The following is a 25,988-nucleotide window of genomic DNA, read 5'->3' as shown; positions in this document are numbered from 1 at the left end:
TTTTACGCAGGAACTGTAATCTTTATTTTATATTTAGTTATTTACAGCGGCTTTGCCACGCACGCAAACTGGGAAGGATGCCGTGGACGATACCTTAGGTTCTGTTTCCTTCTTTGTACTGAGTTGTGTACTACTCACTCACTACTCGCTACTCATTACTCAGTCTCTATTTGCTGCTTCTTTTATTCATTTCTGCCTTATCTTTTTCTTTCTTTATCTCTCCCCGGTTGGTAGTGGCCTTCGCACAATGAAGAACAAGAAGATGCAGACGTCGAATTCTACAATCGTAATTGTGCTGTTTGCGTGTTTCTGCTTCGTAACGGTCACGGAGGCAGAAGAATACTTCAAGCCCTTCAATGTCAGCTACGATCACAGGGCTCTCATTATCGACGGCCACCGTCGCATCCTCATCTCTGCCGGAATTCACTACCCTCGCGCCACTCCCGAGGTCTTTTTCTTCTCTATGTTTTTTTGTTTGACTCAGCAATCATGCACGTTCTTCTTGTGCTTCAACCACCACCATAGATAACATGCAGCTAAACGTTTTTCTTATATGGCCTCATGATCAGAGGATTTTCTGTGTTAGTGTTGGATGATCATGACCTTGTTAAGGATACAGGATCATGATTATGCCGAATTTTCAAGTAAAGTCAACACATAAAACTCGCACTATTACTCTCACTCGAGTTAATGTCTGCTACTGGAAATTGAAGCTGTGTTCGAAAAAAGGGGAAAAGAACGGTTATTGTAGAGTAGAACCTGATAATTATAGCAGTGTTAATTGTTTTGATCCAGCAATCTTTATATGTCACTGTTATTGAGTGAGATAGTTATAGAGTTAGATATAATTTACTGATAAGTTTTTAGAGGAATTAATTAACTCTCTCAGGTCTACTAAGGGTGTATGTTATATAAACTAGTGAGGCCCAAGTTCCTTGAATGATATGATTCATTTTAGTAATACATTACTCCTTCTCTGTTTTCTCTCTATTCTCTTTTATGCTTCTTGATACAACCCTAATAGTCACAAATGGAGCAGTAGGTAATAGCCTAATACTCATTAGGTTCATAGGTTGAATAGGATATGAAAGAGTATTATATAATATAACTTGTAATGTTGACTTTTGAAAATGGATTTTCTGTCTCATGCATTTGGCATACTGTTTGCAGATGTGGCCTGATCTGATTGCAAAGAGCAAGGAAGGCGGGGCAGACGTAATTGAAACTTATGTTTTCTGGAATGGGCATGAACCAGCGAGAGGACAGGTGAAAAATTATGTTTGTCCAGGATATTATGGAGGGTAACCTTGCCTTGGTTTTAATTATTCTATTTAGCAATATCAAGTTATTCTCTATTTCATGTGTTTGCACTCATGCAGTATAATTTTGAAGGGAGATATGATCTTGTGAAGTTTGCAAAACTTGTTGCATCCAAGGGACTCTATTTCTTTTTGCGTATAGGACCTTATGCTTGTGCTGAGTGGAACTTTGGGTATCACCCTTTTTACTCTTTTTAATCTTGCAGTTTCTTGTTTAAGTTTCTACTGCTTCATATTTCCTTTATTTATTTATTTACAAAATAAGAGTGAAACAACTTGATGAAGACAACTTGCATACTATAATGTCATCTGAATGCATTTGTTGCATGATTTTCAGTTAAGCATGTTTTATTTAGTTACTGTGTTAGTTCATGTTGTTTTCTAGGATTGTTTCATCGATGTTTCCACTCATGTAATAGTTTATAATTTGCATAGCAAAGAATGTCAACTTAATAGTTTTTTTTTTTTTTTGGTTGATTGATAATTTTGAATTGAGAACGTAGTAAACCTTTTGGTTCTACATTGTTAGCTAATTTTTTTCTGTAGAGAAGTGTTGATACTATAGAACCATTGGGGGGGAGAGGGGTTTTGGTGCGGGGGAGGGGGGAGGGGGGATTGGGTATTCATACAAGATTATTTTGGTCATAATTATGCATCAAAGTTGAACAATAATTACATTGCATCAGACACAGTGGATTCTGCGAAGTCAGGGAGTAATTTCGGCCTTGTGCATAGAAATGTGTGCTAGCTTTTGACAAACATGTCAATATTACTGGAAGTCAGATAGAAGTATAAACTTTGTGCAGTAGATGCTATCCATTGGTTACCTGTTAATATTGATATACTTACTTTTCTATTGAAAAATTAGATAAAAACTTTGACAACGTCTTCCTTGGTTCATGTGCTATGTTTTCAGGGGTTTTCCTGTGTGGTTGCGTGATATCCCTGGTATTGTATTTAGAACAGACAATGAACCTTTCAAGGTAGAAGGCTATACCATGCTTTCTTTTATGTTTGTTTTTCTTTGCAGATCTGTGGCAGTTTTTTGCTTCTTTTGTATTTGATATTATTCTATGTATTCTTCCACTTTATTCACTGTTCTCAGATTTTGACTATCACATGACAAGTGCATGTGTCTCTGTTCAGCACAATTGTATATGCACTAGTATGAGTATCTCTTGCAATCTCTCCATCACTTTTTATGTTAGATTCAAGATACCTAAACTGCATTGACTTATGATGCTATAATCCCCAATGTTCATTTTGCTAATGATATCTTGCTTCCACACAAACATGCATACTGTGCAATCAATTTTACCTCTGTTTAATTGGAAATGTGATTTCAAAGCTTCCCTTTACAAATCTATTTTAGTGCATCGCTCTTTCTAAACTCTTCCACTAGGTATGTGTTTTCCCAAAAAAAAAAAAAAAAAAAGATAGCGTCTTAGAAGTGATAAAATAACAAATTAAGAGCAACCGTTAGTACATTGTATAGGTAAAATTTCTTTGTTTTCAATCAAGTTAGAAGAAATATAAAATAGTTTTGTACATAGTCATTTATCTGTCATAATTTCAACGACCGTTGTTGTTTAATACTCAACTAATATTTCCAAAACAAAGCCTAAATTTTAACCCGAGTCATTTTATCAGCCACACAATACTACTGCAATAATGTATGTAAAATTGCCCTTGTTAGCACATAATTACATAGTAATTGCTATTGGACCTGTAAATAATCGCTTTAACCATGGCATTCATGATTTCTTTTCTTTTCTTTCTTTTTGTTACAATCATTATTTAGGTGGAGATGGAGCGGTTTGTTTCTAAGGTGGTGAACATAATGAGAGACGAAAAGCTGTTTTCTTGGCAAGGAGGTCCTATAATTTTGTTGCAGGTAGGAATTGAGTATGGACTGTGGAGTTTGGCCTTTATATGCATAATTGGTTTTATTTTCATATTTTACGGGATATTGATAGCCATGATGCTGATCTATCCAGATTAGGCAGTAAACTTTTTCTTTTCCATATTCTCGTTGTACATTGGTAAGTCTTATTTTTCGCGGGAGTGGTCTGCATTTACCGGATTATGGATATTTCACATATCTGAATTTTTCTCTTCTAATTTCTTACATTACTCTCCCTTGGAATCACCTACATAGATGACATGCTATATATGCGACATGCTGTATGATTGGTAAAGGTTGGGGATTGTTTCTACATCTTTGATGTATCCATATAAACTGTATATTTGATTTAACATGCTGGCTATAGTTATATTTTTCAGTTTTGTATTCTGATTATTAAATCAAGTTACAACTGAATTAGTTTTCAAGCTCATGAACAGACACCTAATTTTTGTTAGATATTTGGCAATGTGCTCCCTTTTTTTTAATATTATATATCTTATCTTGGTATTGCCACATGCAAGTGAAAATTTGATGCTTCCCTTGTAGAATGTGAAGTTTAACAAGGAATCAACTGTTTTTTGTCAGATTGAGAATGAATATGGGAACATTGAAGGCTCCTTTGGCAAGGCAGGTAAAGAGTATACTAAATGGGCAGCTGGAATGGCTCTAAGTCTTGGTGCTGGTGTTCCTTGGGTCATGTGCAAGCAAACTGATGCTCCATATGATATTGTAAGTTAAATACCTTCCATTATTGAAAACAATTGTGATAGCTGTTTAGGTATACTTTATGCAAGCTGCTTATGTTCAGGTCAGTCTTAACTGATCATGGAAAATAATGAAAAGGAAATTTACGTAAAATGTTTCCAGTTAAGTATATAATTAACCTACTGGATGGTACTGTGTTTCTCATTGTAGACATCCTTTCCAAAAATCCTTTTCTGTAATGTTTCTGTTGATTATTCTTTTTTGCATTCATAGATTGTGTATTGTTGTCCACAGATTGATACATGCAACGCATACTATTGTGATGGGTTCAAACCTAACTCTCCTCACAAACCAATTATGTGGACAGAGAACTGGGATGGATGGTATGATCACATCCTTCAGGGGTTACCTATTATCAGACTGTTATACTGGCTTTAGCAGCCACCAATGTAGCATATCAGAGGATAGCATGATAGCTATAGGATGCTCATACAGGCAGCATTAGTCGCGTCTCTTCAAGTGCTTCAATATTGAAGTTACCTTCCGTTTTGTTTTTTAGATTTTGAAACAAACCAAAAAGATATGGCTCCCTTCAACCTTGTCAATTAATTGCTTTACTGGATTGGAACTATGTGATGTTTCCAATAACCAGTGGCTCAATGTTGTCTGCCTCACTGTTGGCAGCAACTCATAGAGTAGTACTCTCTTCTCTTGCTCATTTCCTGCTTCAAGATTGACATTTGCTAATCTCTATGTGGTTATCTGTATGATGTACCTCCGAGTGCATACTCACTCTATACATCCGGCTTGCTCTGTTACAAATAGGTGCATCTTTCTTTTGTATTGTCCCCTACTTTTATCTTGTTATCTAAATAGGCTTAGGAACTATGTTTTTGTTTCTTACTAAAAGGCTACTTTGTGATTCACCAAGCCACATTAGCATCTGATTGGATGGCTGGTAGATGCCATGTTGAGCTGTAAACTACTCTGTCTTTATTTATTTATGATGCAAAATTTTTCATTTTGGTTCTCTCTGCATGTTTGTGTGTAGATAATAAGAGAAGGTTAAAGAACTAATTTAGTCATTTTTGACATCTTAATTATGAATATATTGATTCATTTGACTGAATTGTAGGTATACTCAATGGGGTGAAAGATTGCCCCATAGACCTGTTGAAGACCTTGCATTTGCTGTTGCACGGTTTTTCCAGCGTGGAGGAAGCTTTCAGAACTACTATATGGTAAATTTATAGTAAATGAAATTTATAGTTAGATAAAAGTTCACTTTTGGCTTATTTACTGCTCTAATATAATGGCTACCTAACTTTTATTCTTTTCTTTGAGGCATGCTTTGGCTGTTCTATTTTCATCTTTTCTCTTTTTTGTTCATTTATTCTGAATGAAGCTGTAGTAATGTGCGAAAGAACATTACCAATTTGCAAGGGCAGATGCAAACACAGCTGTTGACCTGCTGTCTTGAAACTGAAAATACAAATTTTTAAAGTGTATCATAGTTTGAGATCTGGTAATCTGTGTAGTTATCATCATTGAAGCTCCTTTATCACAGATGCTTTCAGCGCCTTTTTTTTCTTTTATATAATATATATTATCCTTTCTTGGTTCCGTTTACTTATTTTTATATGGTAATTTATTACCTTTTTTATTTTTTTTTAGTGGAACTTAAGATATATTTATGATGAACCTAATATTTCATATATCATTTAATTTGATAATATATTTTGGTTTTTATGGTATTTATTTGTAACCAGCATCTTGACCAGCCTCTTTTGTTTACAGTTTTTTGGTGGAACAAATTTTGGTCGCACTGCAGGGGGACCCCTGCAAATTACAAGTTACGATTATGATGCTCCAATTGATGAGTATGGTATGTAGAATGATAACAATAAACTTTGTTCTTTCAGATGGCATCTAGGGATTTATACATCTGTTGAGATAGTTGATGACAATCAGTTAATAAACCTACTTGTCTAGGTCTGCTTAGTGAGCCAAAATGGGGTCACTTGAAAGATTTACATGCTGCTTTAAAGCTTTGTGAGCCTGCTTTGGTGGCAGCTGATTCACCAACATACATAAAATTGGGCCCAAAGCAAGAGGTTTGAGCCAAGCCTTAAATAGCTTATTTTAATAGAATTTCAAGCACTATGTTGATTAATTAAATAATTTGTTGGCAGTCACTGTATCAGGTGAAGGATTGCTGAAAGTTCTTAACTCTTATTTTGAAACATACATTTCACCTTTGAATGGGATTTCATCCTTAGCAAAGTTTGGGATATGGTTACCTTCTTCTTTCTGTGTCATATTGCGAATGGTCTTCTATTTTTGTGTGTATTCCGAAGATATGCAGAGAAATTTGCATTCTTTGTTGAATGGCTCAATCCAGTTAAGTACCAGATGGGATTGACTACATGGATCAAATGACGCCATTGGGCTCTATCATGTATCATGTTTACAGAGAGACCGTTTACATGTATATCTCATTTGACCACCTCATAGATGGTCTTCCTTGGTCTTCCTCTGCCTTTCACCCCTTGTCCATTTTCCATCTCATCCACCTTCCTAACTGAGTGCTCTGTTGGTCTTCTTCTCACATGTCCAAACCACCTGAGACGCGATTCTACCATCTTTTTCATAATAGGTGCTACTCCAACTCTCTCTCTTATATCTTCGTTCCTTATTCTATCCATTCGCGTATGACCACTCATCCGTCTCAACATCTTCATCTCTGCCACACTTAACTTATATTCGTGCTCCCCTTTGGCCGCCCAACACTCTATACCATAAAGCATAGCCAGTCTAATAGCAGTGCGATAGAATTTACCTTTAAGTTTTAAAGACACTTTTTTGCCACATATAAAACCGGACGTACTCCGCCATTTTGACCAATCTACTTTGATCCTATAATTTACATGTTCAATCTCTCATTATCCTGTATGATGCACCTAAGATACTTAAAATTTTTAACTTTTCGTAGAATGTTCTCTCCAATCTTCATCTCTATATTAGGGTTTTCACTTCGGCCGCCGAACTTACATTCTTTTTTGCAAAAGAAAAAGAGAAAAGCTACTGTTATCATTTACAAATTTAAGTTTTGTGCTAACACAGACATTCACGATGAACTTAGTACCTTATGTTAGCTAATCCCCACATAGTGAGATAAGGCTTGGTTTTTCATATTGTTGTATGGAAAATTGTGCAGTGCTTTTATTTTACTGAATTACGTTCTCTTACCAATTTCAGGCACATGTGTACCAATTAGATGTTCGCCCTAAATTAGTGAACTTGTCTCTTTCTGGATTTTCTAGTATATGCTCAGCATTTCTTGCCAACATTGACGAAAAGAAAACAGCTACTGTGACCTTCCAAGGTCGAACATATACTCTACCACCATGGTCTGTGAGTATTTTACCAGATTGCAGGAATACAGTTTACAATACTGCCAAGGTATGCTTTATGCATTGGAATACTTTTTAGGCATAAAAAAAGTTGGCATGATATCATCTTCTGTCTTTATCTGAATGTTGGTTTACTTATAGATCTTTCCAGAATTTGATACCCAAGATCTACATATTAGTCACTTGAAACTTAAAATTGATAATTAAACTACTTTTCTAAGTATTTTTATAACTAAAATAATTTTCTACCTGAAAGTATTTTTCACTTGGTTGTTTGCATTGTACCTGCTTAAATTCCTCGTAATCTCAAGTAGTAAATTTTTTCAAAGTATACATGTTTTAAGATGCCAATTAAACTTATTATAGCTGCGTTTATATTATATCAGGTTGTCTAACAATTTCATATTTAAATTTGCACAGATTGGAGCACAAACTTCAGTCAAATTGTTAGACTTTGATTTGCCACTTGTCTCAAGTCTTTTCCCATCCCAGAAATTGATCAATCAAGATGGCATTTTCCGCAGCTCAAGTTCTTGGGTGACTGCAAAAGAGCCAATTCGTGTTTGGAGTAACAGCAGTTTCACTGTACAAGGTATATTGGAGCATTTAAATGTAACAAAGGATCAATCTGATTATCTTTGGTATTCAACCAGGTAAATATGCATATCCCTAAATATTCTGCATTCGTATCATATGCTTTTAGAAAGGAAATTATGTGGCTTGTTTTACTGTCGTAGTAGCATGCATGCTTTACTAGTTACCCATTTTAATTTAGGTAAAATTTTCATTAGGTGTCAAGACTCAAGAACCAACTTCCCCAGTTTTGGAGAAGGACTGTATTGTCCGATAAACATTGGGGACTGTTTTGTGTATTTTGAAATCTAGGAGACTAAGATGTCCGATTTTAAAAACCTCGGAGACTGATTTGGGTAATTGCTGTTTTATATTTAACATGCTCACGAAGTAAACTTTTGCCTTTGAAACATGGGTAGTATACAAGCATACTCCTCCTTGGCTCTTTCAACTTAGATTAAACTCCTTACAATTTTTTTCTGTCAGTTTTCCTTTTAACTAGTTGTTTATTTTGTTCTATGTTTTATTCGTTATTATTTTGTTGTTTAGGTAATGAAGGATTCTATCAACCCCCACCCCAACAAACAAAAGAAATTATCTAACCAAGTGTGCTAACAGGGATGTGTATCTGACCCCATTATGAGTATGGGGATAGGGATGGAGAATATATTTCCTGCTCAAGAATGACCTATAAAAACTTAGTAACCTCAGTGTCACTCACCCAAAACATAGAGCCACTATGCATCTAAACCTCTACATTATTTTAATTATATATATTTTTTAGATGGGGGAATTCTTGAGGCATCGTAACAACTGGTGACTAATTGCAATCCTTATCTCTAACAAGATCAAAAGAGTAGAAGAAATTGTGAGAGAGAATAAGACACCCTCCATGCCAAAATACATAAAGGATACGAGCTAAAAAGCTGCTAGCTTCTTGCTTTATATATCTGCTATAATTTTACCCAGAAAGTACCAAACTCTAAATTCTACAATATGCAATGAATCTTTTGGTAATAAACATCCGCCCCCCCAAAAAAAAACAGATTTATCTGATGGTTTCTAATCATCTGTCTATACACAATGCAGAATATATGTTTCAGATAGCGACATCTTGTTTTGGAAGGAAAATGATGTTACTCCAAAACTTACTATAGATGGCATCCGTGACATACTGCGTGTATTTATCAATGGCCAGCTTATAGGTAATGATATTGTACAGTCAAATGGATGCTATATTTATTTGTAGATGGCATCTTTCTTTTTTGTATATTTCCTAAAATAATGCTCATAATTCTGTAGTTGACCCAGCAATTCTTAACATTTGCATTATCGGCTATTCGGCTAATCATCTCCAAGTTGTCATCCAAGAAAATAAAACTCATGATCTATGATTGTGTCTAACAGTTTCTAACCATTGGGAGGAATATATCATATGAAATCCTGGTTGGTTTTGGGCTCATCATGTACCTATGCGGCTTTTTATCTTTAGTAATTAATACTAGTTAGTGAAAATACGAGGATAATTTTACTCAAACTGAAAAGCCAATATTATATTAGGAAAAAAACAATCTGGCTGGAGGTTTAGGCTAGCACAATGATATGCAGGTTAGTACCAGTGATCATCCAGCTTTTGTTAACAGTTTCAATCTAGGTGCAGATGATGAGGATAATGTCTTTCTTGATTACTGCACTAAACATCTTCCTAGTTGGAATGATTTCTTCTCTATTTTTCTGGTCTTACTCTTTGCTTCTTTTCCCCCTTTTGTTTTCATCCCATATACCGATGCCATTTTTATTCAGGCTCTGTTCATGCCAAATGTCCATGCTAGTTCGCTGATCCTACATCTAGCTGAATTCTCTTTGTTTCCTTGAATAGAAATGTGGTGTTTGCAACTGTTAGGCTTTATAATTTAATCATGATATTGCGTTTATATTCTTACATAGCTCCATGTCTTTTCCAAGTAAAGGTAACACTGTTGGTCATTGGATCAAGGTGGTCCAGACAGTTCAATTTGCTCCAGGATACAATGATTTAACACTGTTATCTCAGACAGTGGGCTTACAGGTGAAAGTCCTACCATGGATAGTACCAGAATATTAAATTATTTTAAAATCATTGAGTGTGTGTAAGTAGGTATCAATTGACAGTTTAAGAATTGAATACACATTCATTAACAATTAAACATATATATTTTTTATTTATTTTTTATTTTGAACCGTTCAATTGATAGTAATATAAATGAGGGAGAGGAATAATGATTGCTGACTTACTTCACTTATGACACACTGTTGCAGAATTACGGTGCCTTCCTTGAGAAAGATGGTGGAGGGATTAGAGGTACAATCAAGCTCACGGGATTCGAAAATGGAGATATAGATCTTTCAAAATCATTTTGGACCTACCAGGTATGCATATAAATCTTTGAGAACCTTACTTGTTGATAAGGCATTATAACTGTGCTCCTATCGGAAAATACTATTAGTAACTACTGTTTATTCTCATTTTCTCTACCAGGTTGGACTTCAGGGTGAGTTTCTAGAATTTTACAGTGAAGAGAATGATAATGCAGAATGGGTTGAATTAAGTCCTGAGGCCCTTCCATCCATATTTACATGGTACAAGGTACTAGTTAGAGGGCTATCGAACTGAGATATCTATGAGAGTTGTATAATAAAATATGACACACAGAAAATAAATTATAATTTTATTTTATTGATTTTATTTCATTAGTAATATAAATCCATTCATGAGCCCACACATAATAGCTTTAAGCTTCTAAGTTAGTCATCATCATGGCATCGAAACCTTTGCACAAGTTTGATCCTTAATACAAGTTTTCCAAATAAAGTAGAATTTAGGCACAATGAGAAATAAGCCTGCACATTTTCTACAAGAGCTACTTAAGGGGGTCTTTCAAAATAATTAAATTATTTTTAAGTCTTCTCATAACAATCTAAATGTTGTATCTACACACCGCATCACACAAGATTCCATTTTTTGGAATTTCGTGAGTTTTGCATAGATTTTTTTTATGTCTTATACTGAAATTCTTTCTTTTCGGGGGTTTAAACAAGGATTGAATCCGAGGCCTTTTGGTCATAGAATTCTAACATCATATCATAAAACTACTTGTTCTAAAAGGTTAAATTGATAGGTAGCGTCGTAGCGATATATAAATAGGTAGAGTTGGTCCATAAATTCACACTGATCAGAAGCAAGGATTGGACTTTTGATCATTGGCTAAGGCAGACCAAAATAAATGTCAAGAACAATCTTCCCAAAAAGCTTAGACTATAAAGTGACTAGACAAAAGAATGGTTTGCCAGTACATTATCATTATTGTTGTGTACTTTCTGCTGATGTCTAACACATTTAAACCTTGAATAATGAATGTAGATCCTGACCTCACATGCATCTTTTATTGATGCAGACATATTTTGATGTCCCTGATGGCACAAATCCAATTGCTCTTGACCTGCAAAGCATGGGGAAAGGTCAGGTTTGGGTGAATGGCAATCATATTGGACGATACTGGACATGGGTCTCCCCTAAAGATGGATGTGAACAATTTTGTGATTATCGTGGAGCATACAGTTCGGACAAGTGTACAACTAATTGTGGAAAACCTACTCAAACCTTGTATATCTTCCAATGATTTGCACCTTTAAATCCATTATTGTACTATCATGTGAATATATGTATATATAGGTATCGAAAAGAAACTTTTGAGATCTATTTAACTGTTATTGATCAATCTCCAGGTACCATGTGCCACGGTCATGGCTGAGAGCATCAAACAATTTACTTGTCATTTTGGAGGAAACAGGTGGAAATCCATTTGCGATTTCTGTTAAGTTGCATTCGGCCAGGACAATATGTGCTCAAGTGTCAGAATCGCACTATCCACCGTTGCAGAAATTGGTGAATGTAGATGTCATTGGTCAAGAAGTTTCCGTAGATAATATGATTCCTGAAATGCATTTATGGTGCCAAGATGGACAGATAATTTCCTCCATAACTTTTGCTGGTTTTGGAACACCTGAAGGTAGTTGTCAGAATTTTTCTCAAGGGCAATGCCATGCACCTAGTTCAATGTCCACGGTATCCAAGGTAAACTCTCCAGCAAGTTGCTTTTTACTTGAGTGCCTATGAATTAGTTTCCTGAATGAAATAAAAGCTACACAAGCTTTCGGTTGTGAATTTGAATTAGAAATCACGTGAATAAAATTGAAGGGGCAGGAGGCTATCTTACGAAATAATTACCCTGTTGAAGTTTTACTGTTGCCAGTGGATGTATATTTAATTATTTATATAAGAAGAAAATTGGTGAAAGCTTTTTTGGTGTATGGGAGGTGCTGCTGCTCGGCTTGTGTATACTCGTGCAGTTTTACATCTCATTTGATGCAGGCTTACAGTTTTTTCATGAATGATATCTTCTCCGATTCACCAAAGAAATGGAAAAGAGAATGGAAAGAAATTATATGGGAGAATGCAAAGATTATAAATCTCCTCTAGTAATCCGATATTACGGGTGGCTGTATTATCATAATTTATGCTATATCAAACATAATTAGTTGCATGGTTCACACAAACTTAATGTACAAATTTTCACGCTTAGGTTTCTAAATATATTTTTCGTGGTATACAGGCTTGCCAAGGGAAAAGTAGCTGTTCAATCAAAATATCGAGCAGTGTGTTCGGAGGTGACCCATGTGAAGGTGTTGTCAAAACATTGGCTGTGGAGGCAAGGTGCACATCACCGTCAAGTGATGGCTTCGTAAGCAGCGTTTAGAATCTGTTGGGTGTGTGAAACAGGCGGACATGAACAAACCACCCTTGATTGTATTCACTATACAATTGTATAAATACTATCATTATGTTATGATTTATATAGTACAATATATGAAAAAAGCAGCAGCAAATAAACTCTTAATTTTGTACGTAGTTATTTACCATCCTTTATGCATGCAGCAAGATAGTCTGTTCTGATATACTGACTTAACATCCTGTGTGCCACAACAAGCTTGAACTATTTCCAGTTTTAAAGAAGGATTGCAGAAGCAGAATTATAGATACACAGAAAAAAAGAAGTCCCAAAATATGCTATTCTTAGGGAGAACCCACCACTATAATATTCATTTTCAAAAAAATATGAAGATGCCCAAAGTAGGGATCAAGCACAACAGAACTTTTACCAACCAATGACTCTCTATTCTTATAGATCATATTAATCAGCAACTTTGATCCCATTCTATCACTTCAAAATTCTGATACATTCTGATTGTTGTGTAATTTTATAAGCAATTTATACATCTTCTAACACAAGTATCTCATTGACGAGTACAAGACAACCCAATCCAAAGATCAAAGACTTGATATTACTCACATGATCATTTTGGCATGGCAAAATAGTTTCCTTTCGGAAGCAAGCCCTCACAGCCATAAAGATCGCAGAGTGCATTGCTCATAGAGACAAGCTGGAAAGGATGCTGGTCTTCACTTCAAACGTCTGATCTTCTTTGTCGCATTAATAATGTTTTGGCCAATCTCTGGATGTTTAAACTTGAATAATTTATCAAGTTTAAGGGAAGCTTCGGGAAAGGAACTATCCTCAATACATGATTCTGATTTGAGTGCAAAATGGACCTCATTGACATCCTCATCAAGTTGGAGGCAAAAGAGGTGGCCGAAAACCTATATAAAGACAGAAGAACCAAAAAACATAAATAAAAATGGAGATATCAGTCTATAAACCAACCAAAAAATGGAGACATCACTTTAAAAAGCATACTAAACAGAGTGTCAAAAAAAAAATGTTAACACAATGCTGTCACTGCATGAGGCATATGTGACAAATTAAACAAAGATACAAAGCTAGAGGAGAAAGCACACTCCAAACCAATATGGATGCTAATATTTACTTTCACCTTTTTCATTTTCAAGCGAACCATGTCTTTTATGGTTTGGGACCGGGAGACCAAATTGACAACAAAGAGACCTTGATCTGAGAGTTTATCCCTTACAGTCTCTAAAAAAGACTCCTCAACAAAATCTGGAGCAGGGCATGCCATTGCAGAGCTGCACACAATATGCAATGGATAAGTAGTTGTTCAATCATAGACGACAGTGTCTATATCAACAATAACTATATTCCGAAAAATAATCACCTTGGATCTGAAGAGTCAACATCAACAATAATTATATCAACTTTCCTTGCCCCTACACTTGCATGAGACCTTGAACTCCCGTTGGAAGGGGACTCAATACATTCAGAACCAGTGCCATTTTCTTGAATCTGACCTGCTGCAGAACTGGTAAAATCTCTGACAAATTGGACTCCATCAGCTACATGCACCTGGAACCCAGCATAATGGGATTTAATGTATTTTTAACCACCATTCCCAAGATTGACTCATAAAAAATCTTAATTATGTTGTGATATAGACTTCAGTCAGTCATCATGACATCAGCCCCCCACCAATCTTTTACTTTATCAGCTATTACCACATTTTTGTCACTCTTGGCTTGTTCAAAATCAAATATCTAAACCTAGTGTAAAAAACAGCACCCAACAAAATACAAGGATCAAAATATCTAATTAGAACAGTTGAAGGCATATGATTCAAAGCAGGGACAGAAAAATCTTCAATTCAAAACATTAACTATTTCATGCAGATAATTCCTTCTATGAAAATCAGCAATCTCACTTTACTTCTTTGCTTCCAGCTGGAGTTAGATTTATGTTACAGGCCCTCCCGATATTTTCTTCTTTTGTCCTCCCAATTTTGACTGTATCTTAGCTAAGGTCGCTTCTCAATTCTTTAAAGAAACAGTTCCAAATGGTTCATAACTTCAAGTTTGGTTCATAATTTCAAGTTTCAACGGAAGCCTGAGAAGAGAGAGATGCATATGTATGTTACCTACCTTTAGGCGGTTATCCTCTACAAAACCGAAGTAGTCCTTTGCAATATCTAAAATTGCGGGGTCTAACTCCACTGCCTGTAGATATAAATAAATATCAAGAGAATATGATATTACATAAAATCATAAGAGTAAACCATCTTGCATACAAGCAAGCACTGGGTCTGAACTCTAATTTATTTTCTCAGTTAATTACTAGGGAAAAAAATTACCTCCATTTCCAAAAAGGGGATACATCCATGAAGAAACATAGGAAGTAAACCTGCTCCAAGACCTATTATTACTGCTTTAACCTGAGATATAGAATTTGCATATATCAGCAATAATGGACATTGAACAGTAATGGAAAGCTTTATATCACCGAATGCCAAACACAAAAAGAAGAAAGATTTGGCATTTACTTAGCATTACCTTCAAAAGAATTTTGTGACTGTATTAGTTATTAGGCATAACTGATCATACAAAAATCTCGAAAAGCCAAACATCAATGCACCTCATAAATGTAAATCTAATAGTAAAATAGATTCTTTCAGGTTTCAACCATCATACTAGAGATTTGACACCCAATACAAATTATCAATGATATGTTAAGAATTTTTTAATGTTTTATGATTTGATTATTTAAAGGAATTGAAAATATAAATGAAAATGAAAAGAAAAGGATGAGGAAAATAAAGAATTCTTGGTTAAATATATTTCAAGATTGCAAAAAAAATCTACAACTTTCGAGTTCCCTTCTTGTAATACAACAGAGACTAAAATTGGAAATACGAACCATTTTTCCACTTGATGTCACGCTTTCCATATAAGAAGATATTAGCATGAATCCTGAAATAATCCCTGTATGATAGGAACTAGCTGCATAGCCATGATAAACTGCAAACTGGTTCCTTGCTTCTACACAATCAGTTAAAATAGTATGTTAACACGGGATTAAAGTGATAAATAACAGAAGATATTAGACAATTTCATTTGAACAAACAGAATGATTTAAAATTGTATAATCAGCTCTCTTATTATAGGAAGTAGGTACAAAACAGTTCTATGAAAATTCAACCATGTTTGGAAAGTCCCTAAAGAGACTTATTTTGGTAAAAAAATTGTTATAAAGTTTTCAACATGTTTGGCTGAGTTTCTTGAAAGTGATTAAAAGCTTATTAAAAAAAAAGAAAAATAAAAGAAAAAGAGAAGCTATTTTTTGAGGGGGAAAAAAGCATAAGCTAATATCTGGGTTTTTTTTTCTGAAAAATCTTTTTACACACAGATTATTGTGCTTTTGCCTAATTGACTCAAATATTATATATAGATAATCATTCTATATCCTTTTTGTAATTTTATCACATAAAACAACTTTTTCGTACAATCCAAACAAAATAAATTATCTCAAACCCAATTTTCAGCACATGTATCAACACGTAAATTGATTATATAAATAGGCTATTATTGAAATAATTATAATTTTACAGCTTTGCCAAACACACCCTAAAGGCTAAAATGGGAGATAATTATCATTGCAAATCATCTTTTGAACTAGAAAATACTTTAACAGAAAGGCCAATAATGAATACAACATGATAGTTTGAACGCACTACAGCATGATTTGACAAATTAGTTGCAGATCATGTAAGGGAGTTGCATCAGCAACGATGTATTGAACTGTGATTTAAAACATATGGGAGACAAATAGGAAATATTTACCACTACTCTGTCTCCGAGATCCACTTTTCCTAGATTTAGAAGATGAGTTGGTTTTCTTCCTCCCTGACTCACTAACCAATTTGGTAGATGAATTTTCATCTTTTACTAGAGCTTCAGATTGCACCAGATTTGCAGCTCTCTCAAAAACAAGGCGACGAAACACCAACTCTCTAGATGGAAAAATATTACTGACTTCACTGTCAACATTTTCATAAACTACATCTTCAACAACAATTGATCCAGTTAACGAAGATGAGACCTACAAAACACATCATTATTGATAATATTATAAGAGTATGACGGGCATTTCAAATCAAGTAAACCATTACAATAATGTAAACCAATGTAGAAAGTGGAAATCACAACTTCAATAACATAATGTACGCTGTTACTAACCTGATGAACGATGCTTCGTTCCTTGATACCCTCACTTGCCATCATGAAGCTGTAGAGATATATGTTCAAGAATTTATGAGAAAAGGTTTGACTCATCAAGTATATAACGATGAGCTACACATCATTAAAAAATAGCTTAGCCAATACTAATAACAAACAAACACTGCCCTGGATAGTAAGAGAGCCAGCAGTACCAACATTACTGTACCAACCCTGTATATAATGATATTAGAAATTATTTGCTTACTTCATGCATATTATATTCAAAAGTTACATTATGGCTTCCTCCCCTCTAAGTGTAGGAATTACATGGAAGATGAAAACTGAACACAAATCCTTTGTTAACGGAAACTTTATGTGAAGATTTAATCAGAATTTCTCAAAACCTGAATGGCGATATGGCATTTTAGGTTTTTTTTTTTTTTTTTTTGAATAAAAAAATCATAATCACAGTAGACCATAATTAATCATCTTATGTTGCAATGGAATCTCTGTAGCAGAACAAGGTATACCCTTGCCTCTAAACTTCCAAGTAATAGTGTGAACATTTGTTACAGCATATGTGGCTGATTAGAATACAAGATATAAACTGCGTTCTAAAAGTTTCCCTGACTTTTGCATTTATATACCCCAGAAGCACAACTTATTTGCTGTCGTTCAGCAAAATATCATGCTTAAATATTTGGGAATACATACATTAACACCTCAATAGAATATAGTGGTTACTTAAATAAATGGGCCAAAACCAAGGGAGATACAAATAAAGGAATTGGGTATAAGTTACATACGGTATTTGTGCTCCATTCTCATTTTCTGCAGGTGCCAACTGTTTAACCAACGGAGACAAATCTTTCTGGAAAGGAATAACAAGCCAATGTTAGTAAAAAGAATTACAGTTAACTCATTAGAATGGCATGTTCCATGAAGAATAAGATGTCTACCTGAATCTCATCCATGCTGGCCTTTATATGGCTGGTATCCAACAAAACCTGTAGTTTCAAGATTGCATAGCAGCTTCAGTTATGAAATTATCTTCAAAACAATCAAGAATGGAAAAACATTGTAAATGTGATGTTAGTTTGCTAATAATATAATACCATTATGAGACGAGCTGCTTTTGAGCTTCTGACTACCATCCACTGTCCTTCTTCAGAAAAGAAAAGCCATTCACGAGAACGTGTCTGAAATTTCACATTCAGTTATGAAATGCAAGCAGAATAACTGCCTGATGTAGTAGAGCAGTTGGATAAATTGCACGCATTTATTTATATGTCTGTCTGTAGCATCAAATATTTTGTAATTAGCACAATTCTTTCTCATGACAATACCTTCACATTCATTAAGTTGTCAATACAACTTGTACATTAATCTGAAGTGAAGATGACAAATCCAGTGGAAATCGTAAAAAAATATGAGCTAATATTAATATGGTAAGAAAATTTTATTCTTGATATGAAATCAGGTGGAACTACAACACATAAAACAGGAAGGGAAATCTGCTCACACACACCTTAGGCACAATGAAAACCCCACAGTGATAGGTAAATGAGTCAAAGTGTTCCTCAGCATCAAGAACTACAGCATGATAGGTAAAAATAGAGCACCCTTGTCCACCCAAAGTTAGCTGAAATCGTCGACCTGGGGAAAGCTTTGTCAGTTCCCCTTGCAGATCTTCCGGAGAGTATAATATATGAGAGCTACTGGTGTATTTTTCACGAAGTTGATTTTCATTTTCTAGAGCTTCATGGAGTCCAGAAGCCTTGCACAAATGAGAAGGCATAGTGTAAACACCAGAAATTAACAGATGTAAAATACACGATCTAATATAAATATATTAAACATTTTTTTAAGAACATGCATATATTATAAATTAATTAGTTATCTAACTGAAAAACAATCTTAGGAGCTGTCCCTAATTTCATTCTGTTTACTCATCCCTTCTCCTACTTGAATTAGGAATTGGACTCTTCCTATATTAGTTGGCTTGGCTTGTAATAATAGTACCAATGTACCATACCAGTTCTTGACCTAATTACTTCAACCCTGTAGTATCCATAGTCACTTTCTCTCTTTCCTCCTTCCTGATCCAAATCCTACAACTTCAACTACCAGATAGCTATCCTATGCAATCATTACAATTAAAGGTCAAGCTACAGCATAATCTAGTGCATCTAACAAATGCTGCATTAACCATCTATGAATCCTCATTAAAAAAAGCATCCACACCAACGAAACACCAGAATTAGGCCATGCATCTTACCTGTTTTGAACTACAATGAAGAGTTGAATCCTGAAGTAACGATGTAATCTGATGCACTGAAGTAGACAGCTCTTTCTCCACAACAACTATGAATGTTTGAAGGCTAGATTTATTAGAAGACTTCATAGGTATGGAATCAACACTCATTTTCCATCCAAGGCGGAACTTCGAAAAGAGTAGACCTGAAAAGGCCTGAATTAGTTTCCTCCAAGACCGACCAGGTCAATTTCTTCCCATAAAGATATAAATAAATTATAAAATGAAGTTAAAATGCAAAACAAGGTCCAGAAGATCATTTCTTTCACAGTTCACAGTAACAAAGCTCCTTGTCCAAGTTCACTACAAAGAATCCAAAATGAAATTAGAGCCGAAATAGCTTCTGCATCAACATGTTTCTTTTTAATATGAGATTTGCATTATGCAGAAAAGAAAAGGAAAACACACACAAAAGGAACTATTATCATAGTCACCTTTGTCAACCAAATATTCTAACTATCATAATAAACAAATGGAGTAACAAAAACTGCAGAAACATACCAAGTACATGAGATTCAGCCAAGGTAAGGCACAAAAATTTCCCCCCTGGTTTCAAAACTCTCTTTACCTGGAAATACGAATCAGTACAAGTTCACATGACCAATTAATTAGTCTATATTATTCTTCACAATAATAACTAGAATAGATCAAAGAAATCATAGAAACCTCTGAGAGATACTGATTTCCCAACTTAGGGCCAAGCTCTGGCTCCATCAAAGCATCTAATCCACCTTTATCAATAACTGCATCAAAAATTTCGTCTTCAAGCTGCATACCAGCATTTAAAAAAAATGAAAACCACGCAGGAATCAGATAACTCAAAACCCGAAGGGCTGCTTCAGCTTTGAACTCGAAAAGCGAGCAGTTGACACGCACCTGCATGTTGGTCATGTCCATGACGCGCCACCGCATGTGAGGGCGGAGGCGGACGTTGCGGCGGAGCATGTCGGAGATGACGACCTTGGAGAAGTCAATGTTGGTGAGTCCAGTGTATCCGGCGTCATAGAGGTGCTCAGAGAGTCGGGAGTTCCCGCAACCGGGGATAAGCAGCTGAGGAGCGGCGTCGCCGCCGTCAGCATTCGGCGGGAGGTGGGAGAGGAGCGGGTCTCGGAGGTAGGGCCACTCAGCGTACCACTCGAAAGGGTCGTTGGTGCCTCGAATAGTGAAGAACTTGTCCCAATTTTCTTTACTAGTGAAGTCACCTAGGGTTTCTAGAAGATCCTCTGTTGCTGCTGCACCGCTCTTCTTCAACTTCGATCCCATTTTCTTCTTCTTCTTCCTTTTTTTTCCCTGCCTCAAACTGGGGTTTTAGCAGGGTATACTCAACAGTTATCAGAGAGACAGCTTTGCCGTTTTACTTGTCTGAGCAGGATTTCTTTTATGAAATTACTTTTCAACCCCTTAAATTCTTTCTTTTTCTTTATCCAATTTATCTAATTTGCTACTTGCTCCTTTCTCCTAACTCCCCCTCTTTTCCTTTCATATTCTGAACGAGAACATCACTCTCTTCTAACACTGGGCACCGCCGCTTGATCAAGTTTAACAAATAAACCACTTTCGGTGACCAACACCGGCAGCGAAGCAGGGATAACGCCTCTCCCTTCACTGATCCACGATCTGCCTTCTCATCCAACACGAACAGTCAGTCATTTTACTGTTCTTGCATTATTATTTTTATTATTTTCCTTCTGCTGATTGTTGTGCTGAAATTGCTGCAATTGTTTGTTTCGAGTGCTCAATTTAGTTGTTGCCGTTAACCTTCTATCTTTTGGATTATGCTAGCTTTACGTGCTCAGCTTGGTTTGGTTTGTTTTGTATAGCAATGGATGGTGAACTGCAGGTGTTTGACAAAAGTTGTGTGTGGGTTTGACTTTGCCATTCTGCTTCATTTTGCGTTTCTTGCTGCTTCTTTTCTTTTAAGACTTGTGGTTATGGTTACTGTTTGCAATGTCTCATTCATGGCTATGGTATGAGTTTTGATGGAAAGTTTTGGTGTTGGTCTTACTAGAGAAGAAAACTAACTACATAGTACATGCGCAAATTGCTAAAAGAGAGCATTCTAAATTATGGCTTGCTTGATGCCCCCCCTAAAGTCTAAGTCGTCTTCGTTGTACTTTGTTGTTCCTGTTCCTCAGCCTCCTTTTAGTGCTTCATTGGGCTTATTTATTTATTTTGAAGTTTGAACTAAAATCTGGTGTATGAAATCGGTTATGGAGATAATACAGGCCTTGCCTAAATGAATCACAAGCCTGCCATTTTTGAATTTCCCAGTCCACTTGTTGTTCCTCATGTCTCGGGCTCTGGTAGAAGTTAAAGAAAAGGAACCAAGGGAAAATATCAATGTGTTTGGATGTGCTACTTTGTTGCAATTTCTTTCTTAAATTAAAATAAGGATGATTTCTTAAAGATATTTGGAAATTTTCTTGGAAAAAAATGAAAAAGAAAAATAAAGCAAAATCACGGGAGAATGTAAATTAAATAAATAAGCAAAATAACTTTTATATATTGTTGTATTGATACACTTTATATTTATGAAACCTCCCTTAAAAAGAAAGGGCTTATGGGTTTGGTCATTGGTAGATACCTTAAACCTTTGATTCTGATATTTCTAATTTTGATGTTGGATAGTTTACTTTCAAGATGGGAGAGCTGGTTACTGACAAGCACGTGAAATATATATTATCAGTTGAAAAGGTATGCTTCCCGTTTATATATTGTCTGTAAAAGAAAAGAATAAAAAAGAGATCAACTTCAGTGGATCATTTGTCTTTTATGCTGAAATGCTTGGTGTTTGATAGCTCCATGTCACATTCTTTTCTTGGTTTCCAGAGGAAAGATGATTTTGAATCTGTGGTGATGGAGCATCTAAGAATGAACGGGGCATACTGGGGTTTGACTGCTCTGGATTTGATGGGAAAGCTTGACGTTGTGGATGTTAACGAGGTTGTTTCATGGGTAATGAGTTGTCAGCATGATTCAGGTTGTTCAATGTTTTATTTGTTCCCTTGCTATCAAAATTCTAATTTTGTTGGACCCTACTGACATTAAAACTCCTGAGATTCATTAATGCAGGGGGATTTGGCGGAAATGTTGGACATGACCCACACATCTTGTATACACTGAGTGCAGTGCAGGTGTTGGCTCTCTTTGACAAGATGGATCTTATTGATGCAGATAAGGTGACAAATTGTATCCTTTGACATACGTAGTGGCCAACTTTGAAGGTTTTGGATTCACAAGGATTTTTAGCTGTGATGCAAGAGATGATGTTCATAATAATAAAACAAAATAAAAAAGAAAAAATCAGTCATAATTCTTGCTCGATATGGAAAAAAAGAAAATTAAAGTTAGTTTTGGGTTGTCAAGTTTGATTGATTAGTTTTTAAAATATTCAAACATAAGATCAGTTAATAAAATACGCACTAACTATTGAAGTGTAGGTCTCTATCTTGTGTTTCTTAATATTTTTGTCAGATATTGTTGGCCTGCAAAATGAAGATGGATCTTTTTCAGGAGATATGTGGGGTGAAGTTGATACACGGTATTTCAAACAAGATATCTTTCTGATTGGTGTGCATGTATGACATTACTGTTTTTTTAACAAACGACCACTGAATTTTTTGTTTTAGGTTCTCCTATATTGCTATCTGTTGTCTTTCAATAATACATCGCTTGGATAAAATCAATGTGGAAAAGGCTGTGAAGTACATTATAAGTTGCAAAAATATGGATGGTGGTTTTGGTTGCACACCGGGTGGGGAATCTCATGCTGGCCAAAGTACGTTATATCACTTATATTTACAATATAAATGGCAGAACCTACAACAATTATTTGTTCTGGTGAATGAATGGTTTATATGCCTGCTTTAGTTTTTCTATTTTCTGAATTTTGAATAATAGAATTTGTTGTATCGTTGAAGCATCCTTGTAACATATTGTTTTTCTCATTGTCAGTTTTCTGTTGTGTGGGAGCTCTCGCTCTTACGGGGTCGTTAGATCTGGTTAACAAGGACTTACTTGGTTGGTGGTTATGTGAGCGACAAGTTAAATCTGGAGGTCTGAATGGGCGTCCTGAGAAACTCCCTGATGTAAGCATATGTTTTCAAGTGTAGATTTAATGCTGTTGTGCTCTTAATATCTCTCTTAGCCTATTTTACAAGATTTTAGATCATCCCAGGTCTGCTATTCATGGTGGGTTCTTTCTAGCCTCATCATGATCGATAGGGTTCACTGGATCAGTAGAGAGAAACTTATAAAATTTATCTTAGACTGTCAGGTTAGTTTATCTGACATGTCATGTGTTTATTAATAAGAATTCTCTTGCTTCTTCTATTTTAATAGTTGCAAGGTTAGTATTTCTGAAATATTGTGTTGAAACTTCAAGGACAAGGAAAAAGGTGGAATTTCAGATAGGCCAGATGATGCTGTGGATGTCTTCCATACCTACTTTGGGGTAGCTGGTAGTTTTCCTCCTGTCTTCTCCCCCTTTTTCGTTTTCCGTTCTCAGCTTCTTAATTAATCATATTAGACTTGTATATGCAATATGATATTTTAATTATTTTTCAAAAAATGAAGAGAAAAGAAAAGACAGGAGAGTTTAGTAGGTAAACTAGGTATTTCTTGTCCTCCCTGCTTAGTATTAGTAGTCCCTTCTTACAGTAAACTTGGGATGCTAAAGTTTTGTTTTGTTGTTGCAGGGCTTTCACTACTTGAATATCCTGGCCTAAAACCAATAGATCCAGCTTATGCTTTACCTGTTGATGTTGTAAATCGGATTTTCTTTAAAAAATAAAGGACTTGGAAGTTCAACTACTGTTCAGTAACGAGAGTCTTAAGACTCGCTTTTGGCAGTTGATGTAGTGTTATTTCCCCCCTTACTTGAACATCATCAGATTTGTGATTACCCTTTATATCTCCTTTTGATAACATGTACGCATCTTCTGATAAAATTACTGCAAAGTTTTGACATTGCAATAGATTTTTAAATCTTAAATTATTTTCATACTTCTGTTATATGAGACTACAATTTTGGATATATAGCAATTAGCAACCGAGAAATATATTATTAGGACCTAGAATTATGCCAGCCTGCAAATAGATACATTATTCTCAGACACGTTAGGAATTGTATGTATATTTACCTATTAGATACCAGATTTGTTCATGGAGTATTCAAATTAAAATCTAAATTAACTCGATATAGAATTAAAATTTAATCATGAGACGGTAAAGTAATTGAACTCGGATAGCCACTGTTGTTGTATCAGCTCCAGACAACAAGAAAAGAAAAAAGGAGGTTTTGTCTTAGGTGGGAAAAAGAATATTGAAGACCTTGATGGTCCAAATTAAAAAAACTAACAAATAAAATGTAAATTATATGAATACTCTCATCTTCTTTCCTTTGTTTTTCAATTTATAAAAGTTAATACTTAATACCAACCTTTTGTACTATGAAATTTAACCATCTTATTTTTTTTTCTAATAATGACACATCAGCATTTTTAAACATATGAAAATCAACCAATTATCTTTAAGGAAAAAAATTACATATTATTATTATTCAATTGAAACATAAATTACTAATTAAATACAATAAATATATATTAAAACTATTATGATAAAAAATTGAGCAAATTGTTAAATTAATTTCGGGAAGATCACTCATTCTTCAAATTGGTCCTTGAAAATTTTTTTTAATCAAATTTATTTTTGAAAGATTTTAAATTAGTCATATTAGTCTTTCGGTCACTTCTATTACTAACGCCATCAGAATTTGTTGATGTCGGACATCAAGTAACATCACAACACACACCTAGTAGTTCTAATTGACTATTAACATGATTAATTTATGAAATTAGATCAAATCAACCCCAAATTGAGGAATTCTAATACTTCAAATTCTCTCCTCGATTAGGTTTTGATTTGATCTAATTTCATAAATTTATTATTTTGATAGTCAATTAAAACTCCTAGGTGTGTGTTATGGAGTCACTTAACCTGCCACATTAGTAAATTTTGACATCATCAACAAAGAAAGTGACAAAAGAACTAACATGACCAATTTAAAGAACGAGTAATCTTTCAAAAACTAATTTGACTATTTACTCATAAAAAATTTCACTTACAAATATTCAAATTTCACATTATTTGACCTATTTGTATATGTTGTATAAGACTCTTATTATTATACACTTTAGTCCATTTATAAAACATATTACATACAACTCTTACTACTATTACTTTATTTCTTAATATATCATATCAATTGCTGAAAATTCTTCCAAACAAGTTCAAAATTAACACATCTCCTTTTCTAGATACATTCAAATATATCATGATATTGCATTTTTTATGCTTTCAGTCTAATTCATTTTTTTTCTAACATTTTTTTTAATTATTTGCAAACAATAAAAACGACAAATAAAGATGTAGATTCTAATATAAGAAATCTATGTCTTTTGTAAAAATAAATTATTTCAAATTTCTAAAACAATAACTATAATGCAATTTGTATTATATTTTACTTTAATAATTATATAAAATTATACATAAATTATCAAATAAATATTTTGCAAAATATTTTTAATTTAAACACTTTAAATTTATCCGTAGTTTACATATTATCTAATCAATCTTTAAACAATATTAGAATATACTACATTAATTTAACTTCCCAGAATATACTATATTAATTTAACTTCCCGTGCATGACAGGGTCTCACTCTAGTTTTTCGCACAAGTATAAAACTCCAGAGCA

General features: G+C 34.6%; 3 protein-coding genes across 5 annotated transcripts; 2 read left to right on the top strand and 1 right to left on the bottom strand.

Moving 5' to 3' along the window:
• Position 1: 1 nt before the first annotated feature.
• On the top strand, positions 2-12,857 carry BGAL9 (beta galactosidase 9). Its single transcript, XM_016332239.3, has 20 exons — positions 2-98; positions 235-448; positions 1,171-1,266; positions 1,380-1,492; positions 2,236-2,302; positions 3,121-3,213; positions 3,811-3,954; positions 4,225-4,313; positions 5,066-5,171; positions 5,728-5,815; positions 5,923-6,044; positions 7,189-7,392; positions 7,764-7,996; positions 9,006-9,121; positions 9,887-9,984; positions 10,215-10,325; positions 10,435-10,542; positions 11,351-11,559; positions 11,682-12,030; positions 12,569-12,857. The coding sequence occupies exons 2-20, from the start codon at positions 248-250 to the stop codon at positions 12,710-12,712; spliced, it is 2,691 nt and encodes an 896-aa protein (XP_016187725.1). The 5' UTR covers positions 2-98; positions 235-247; the 3' UTR covers positions 12,713-12,857.
• On the bottom strand, positions 12,401-20,555 carry LOC107629440 (S-adenosyl-L-methionine-dependent methyltransferases superfamily protein). 3 transcript variants are annotated; one of them, XR_015907453.1, is made up of 17 exons: positions 20,108-20,494; positions 19,898-19,999; positions 19,733-19,799; positions 19,196-19,377; positions 18,446-18,694; positions 18,033-18,116; positions 17,877-17,924; positions 17,724-17,788; positions 16,936-16,984; positions 16,540-16,798; positions 15,617-15,738; positions 15,054-15,134; positions 14,845-14,919; positions 14,088-14,275; positions 13,848-13,998; positions 13,307-13,614; positions 12,401-12,769 (listed from the first exon to the last, which is right to left on the bottom strand). XR_015907453.1 is itself a non-coding variant. In XM_016332240.3 (16 exons), exons 1-16 carry the CDS (start codon positions 20,492-20,494, stop codon positions 13,417-13,419), a joined length of 2,307 nt encoding a protein of 768 aa, XP_016187726.2. In that variant the 5' UTR covers positions 20,495-20,555; the 3' UTR covers positions 13,033-13,416. The 3 variants fall into 3 exon arrangements, 2 of the variants coding, with proteins under 2 accessions (XP_016187726.2, XP_088365355.1); XM_016332240.3 differs by lacking the exon at positions 12,401-12,769 and having other exon boundaries at positions 13,033-13,614; positions 20,108-20,555; XM_088509229.1 differs by lacking the exon at positions 12,401-12,769 and having other exon boundaries at positions 13,033-13,614; positions 19,898-19,974; positions 20,108-20,249.
• Positions 20,556-20,733: 178 nt separating this feature from the next.
• RGTB1 (RAB geranylgeranyl transferase beta subunit 1) lies at positions 20,734-24,233 on the top strand. Its single transcript, XM_016332242.3, has 10 exons — positions 20,734-20,872; positions 21,860-21,925; positions 22,061-22,211; positions 22,304-22,420; positions 22,706-22,772; positions 22,861-23,009; positions 23,186-23,319; positions 23,409-23,507; positions 23,616-23,691; positions 23,929-24,233. Exons 2-10 carry the CDS (start codon positions 21,872-21,874, stop codon positions 24,021-24,023), a joined length of 942 nt encoding a protein of 313 aa, XP_016187728.1. The 5' UTR covers positions 20,734-20,872; positions 21,860-21,871; the 3' UTR covers positions 24,024-24,233.
• The last annotated feature ends 1,755 nt before the right edge of the window (positions 24,234-25,988 follow it).

This window comes from Arachis ipaensis, chromosome B3, assembly GCF_059453495.1.
Source record: "Arachis ipaensis isolate K30076 ecotype BB chromosome B3, ASM5945349v1, whole genome shotgun sequence".
Classification (NCBI taxonomy): Eukaryota; Viridiplantae; Streptophyta; class Magnoliopsida; order Fabales; family Fabaceae; genus Arachis; species Arachis ipaensis.
This window is presented reverse-complemented; position numbering and strand designations above follow the sequence as displayed.

What these genes read in the sequence shown, in the direction of transcription:
- BGAL9 (XM_016332239.3), top strand. Translation starts at nt 248, where the DNA reads ATGAAGAACAAGAAGATGCAGACGTCGAATTCTACAATCGTAATTGTG. An exon ending in ACCCTCGCGCCACTCCCGAG is followed by an intron (nt 449 to 1,170) that starts GTCTTTTTCTTC and finishes TACTGTTTGCAG; the next exon opens with ATGTGGCCTGATCTGATTGC. An exon ending in ACAGAGAACTGGGATGGATG is followed by an intron (nt 4,314 to 5,065) that starts GTATGATCACAT and finishes ACTGAATTGTAG; the next exon opens with GTATACTCAATGGGGTGAAA.
- LOC107629440 (XM_016332240.3), bottom strand. Translation starts at nt 20,494, where the DNA reads ATGGGATCGAAGTTGAAGAAGAGCGGTGCAGCAGCAACAGAGGATCTT. An exon ending in GGGTTTTCATTGTGCCTAAG is followed by an intron (nt 18,117 to 18,445) that starts GTGTGTGTGAGC and finishes GTGAAATTTCAG; the next exon opens with ACACGTTCTCGTGAATGGCT. An exon ending in AAGCAGCTCGTCTCATAATG is followed by an intron (nt 17,925 to 18,032) that starts GTATTATATTAT and finishes TTGAAACTACAG; the next exon opens with GTTTTGTTGGATACCAGCCA.
- RGTB1 (XM_016332242.3), top strand. Translation starts at nt 21,872, where the DNA reads ATGGGAGAGCTGGTTACTGACAAGCACGTGAAATATATATTATCAGTT. An exon ending in GAGTTGTCAGCATGATTCAG is followed by an intron (nt 22,212 to 22,303) that starts GTTGTTCAATGT and finishes TCATTAATGCAG; the next exon opens with GGGGATTTGGCGGAAATGTT. An exon ending in TACCTACTTTGGGGTAGCTG is followed by an intron (nt 23,692 to 23,928) that starts GTAGTTTTCCTC and finishes TTGTTGTTGCAG; the next exon opens with GGCTTTCACTACTTGAATAT.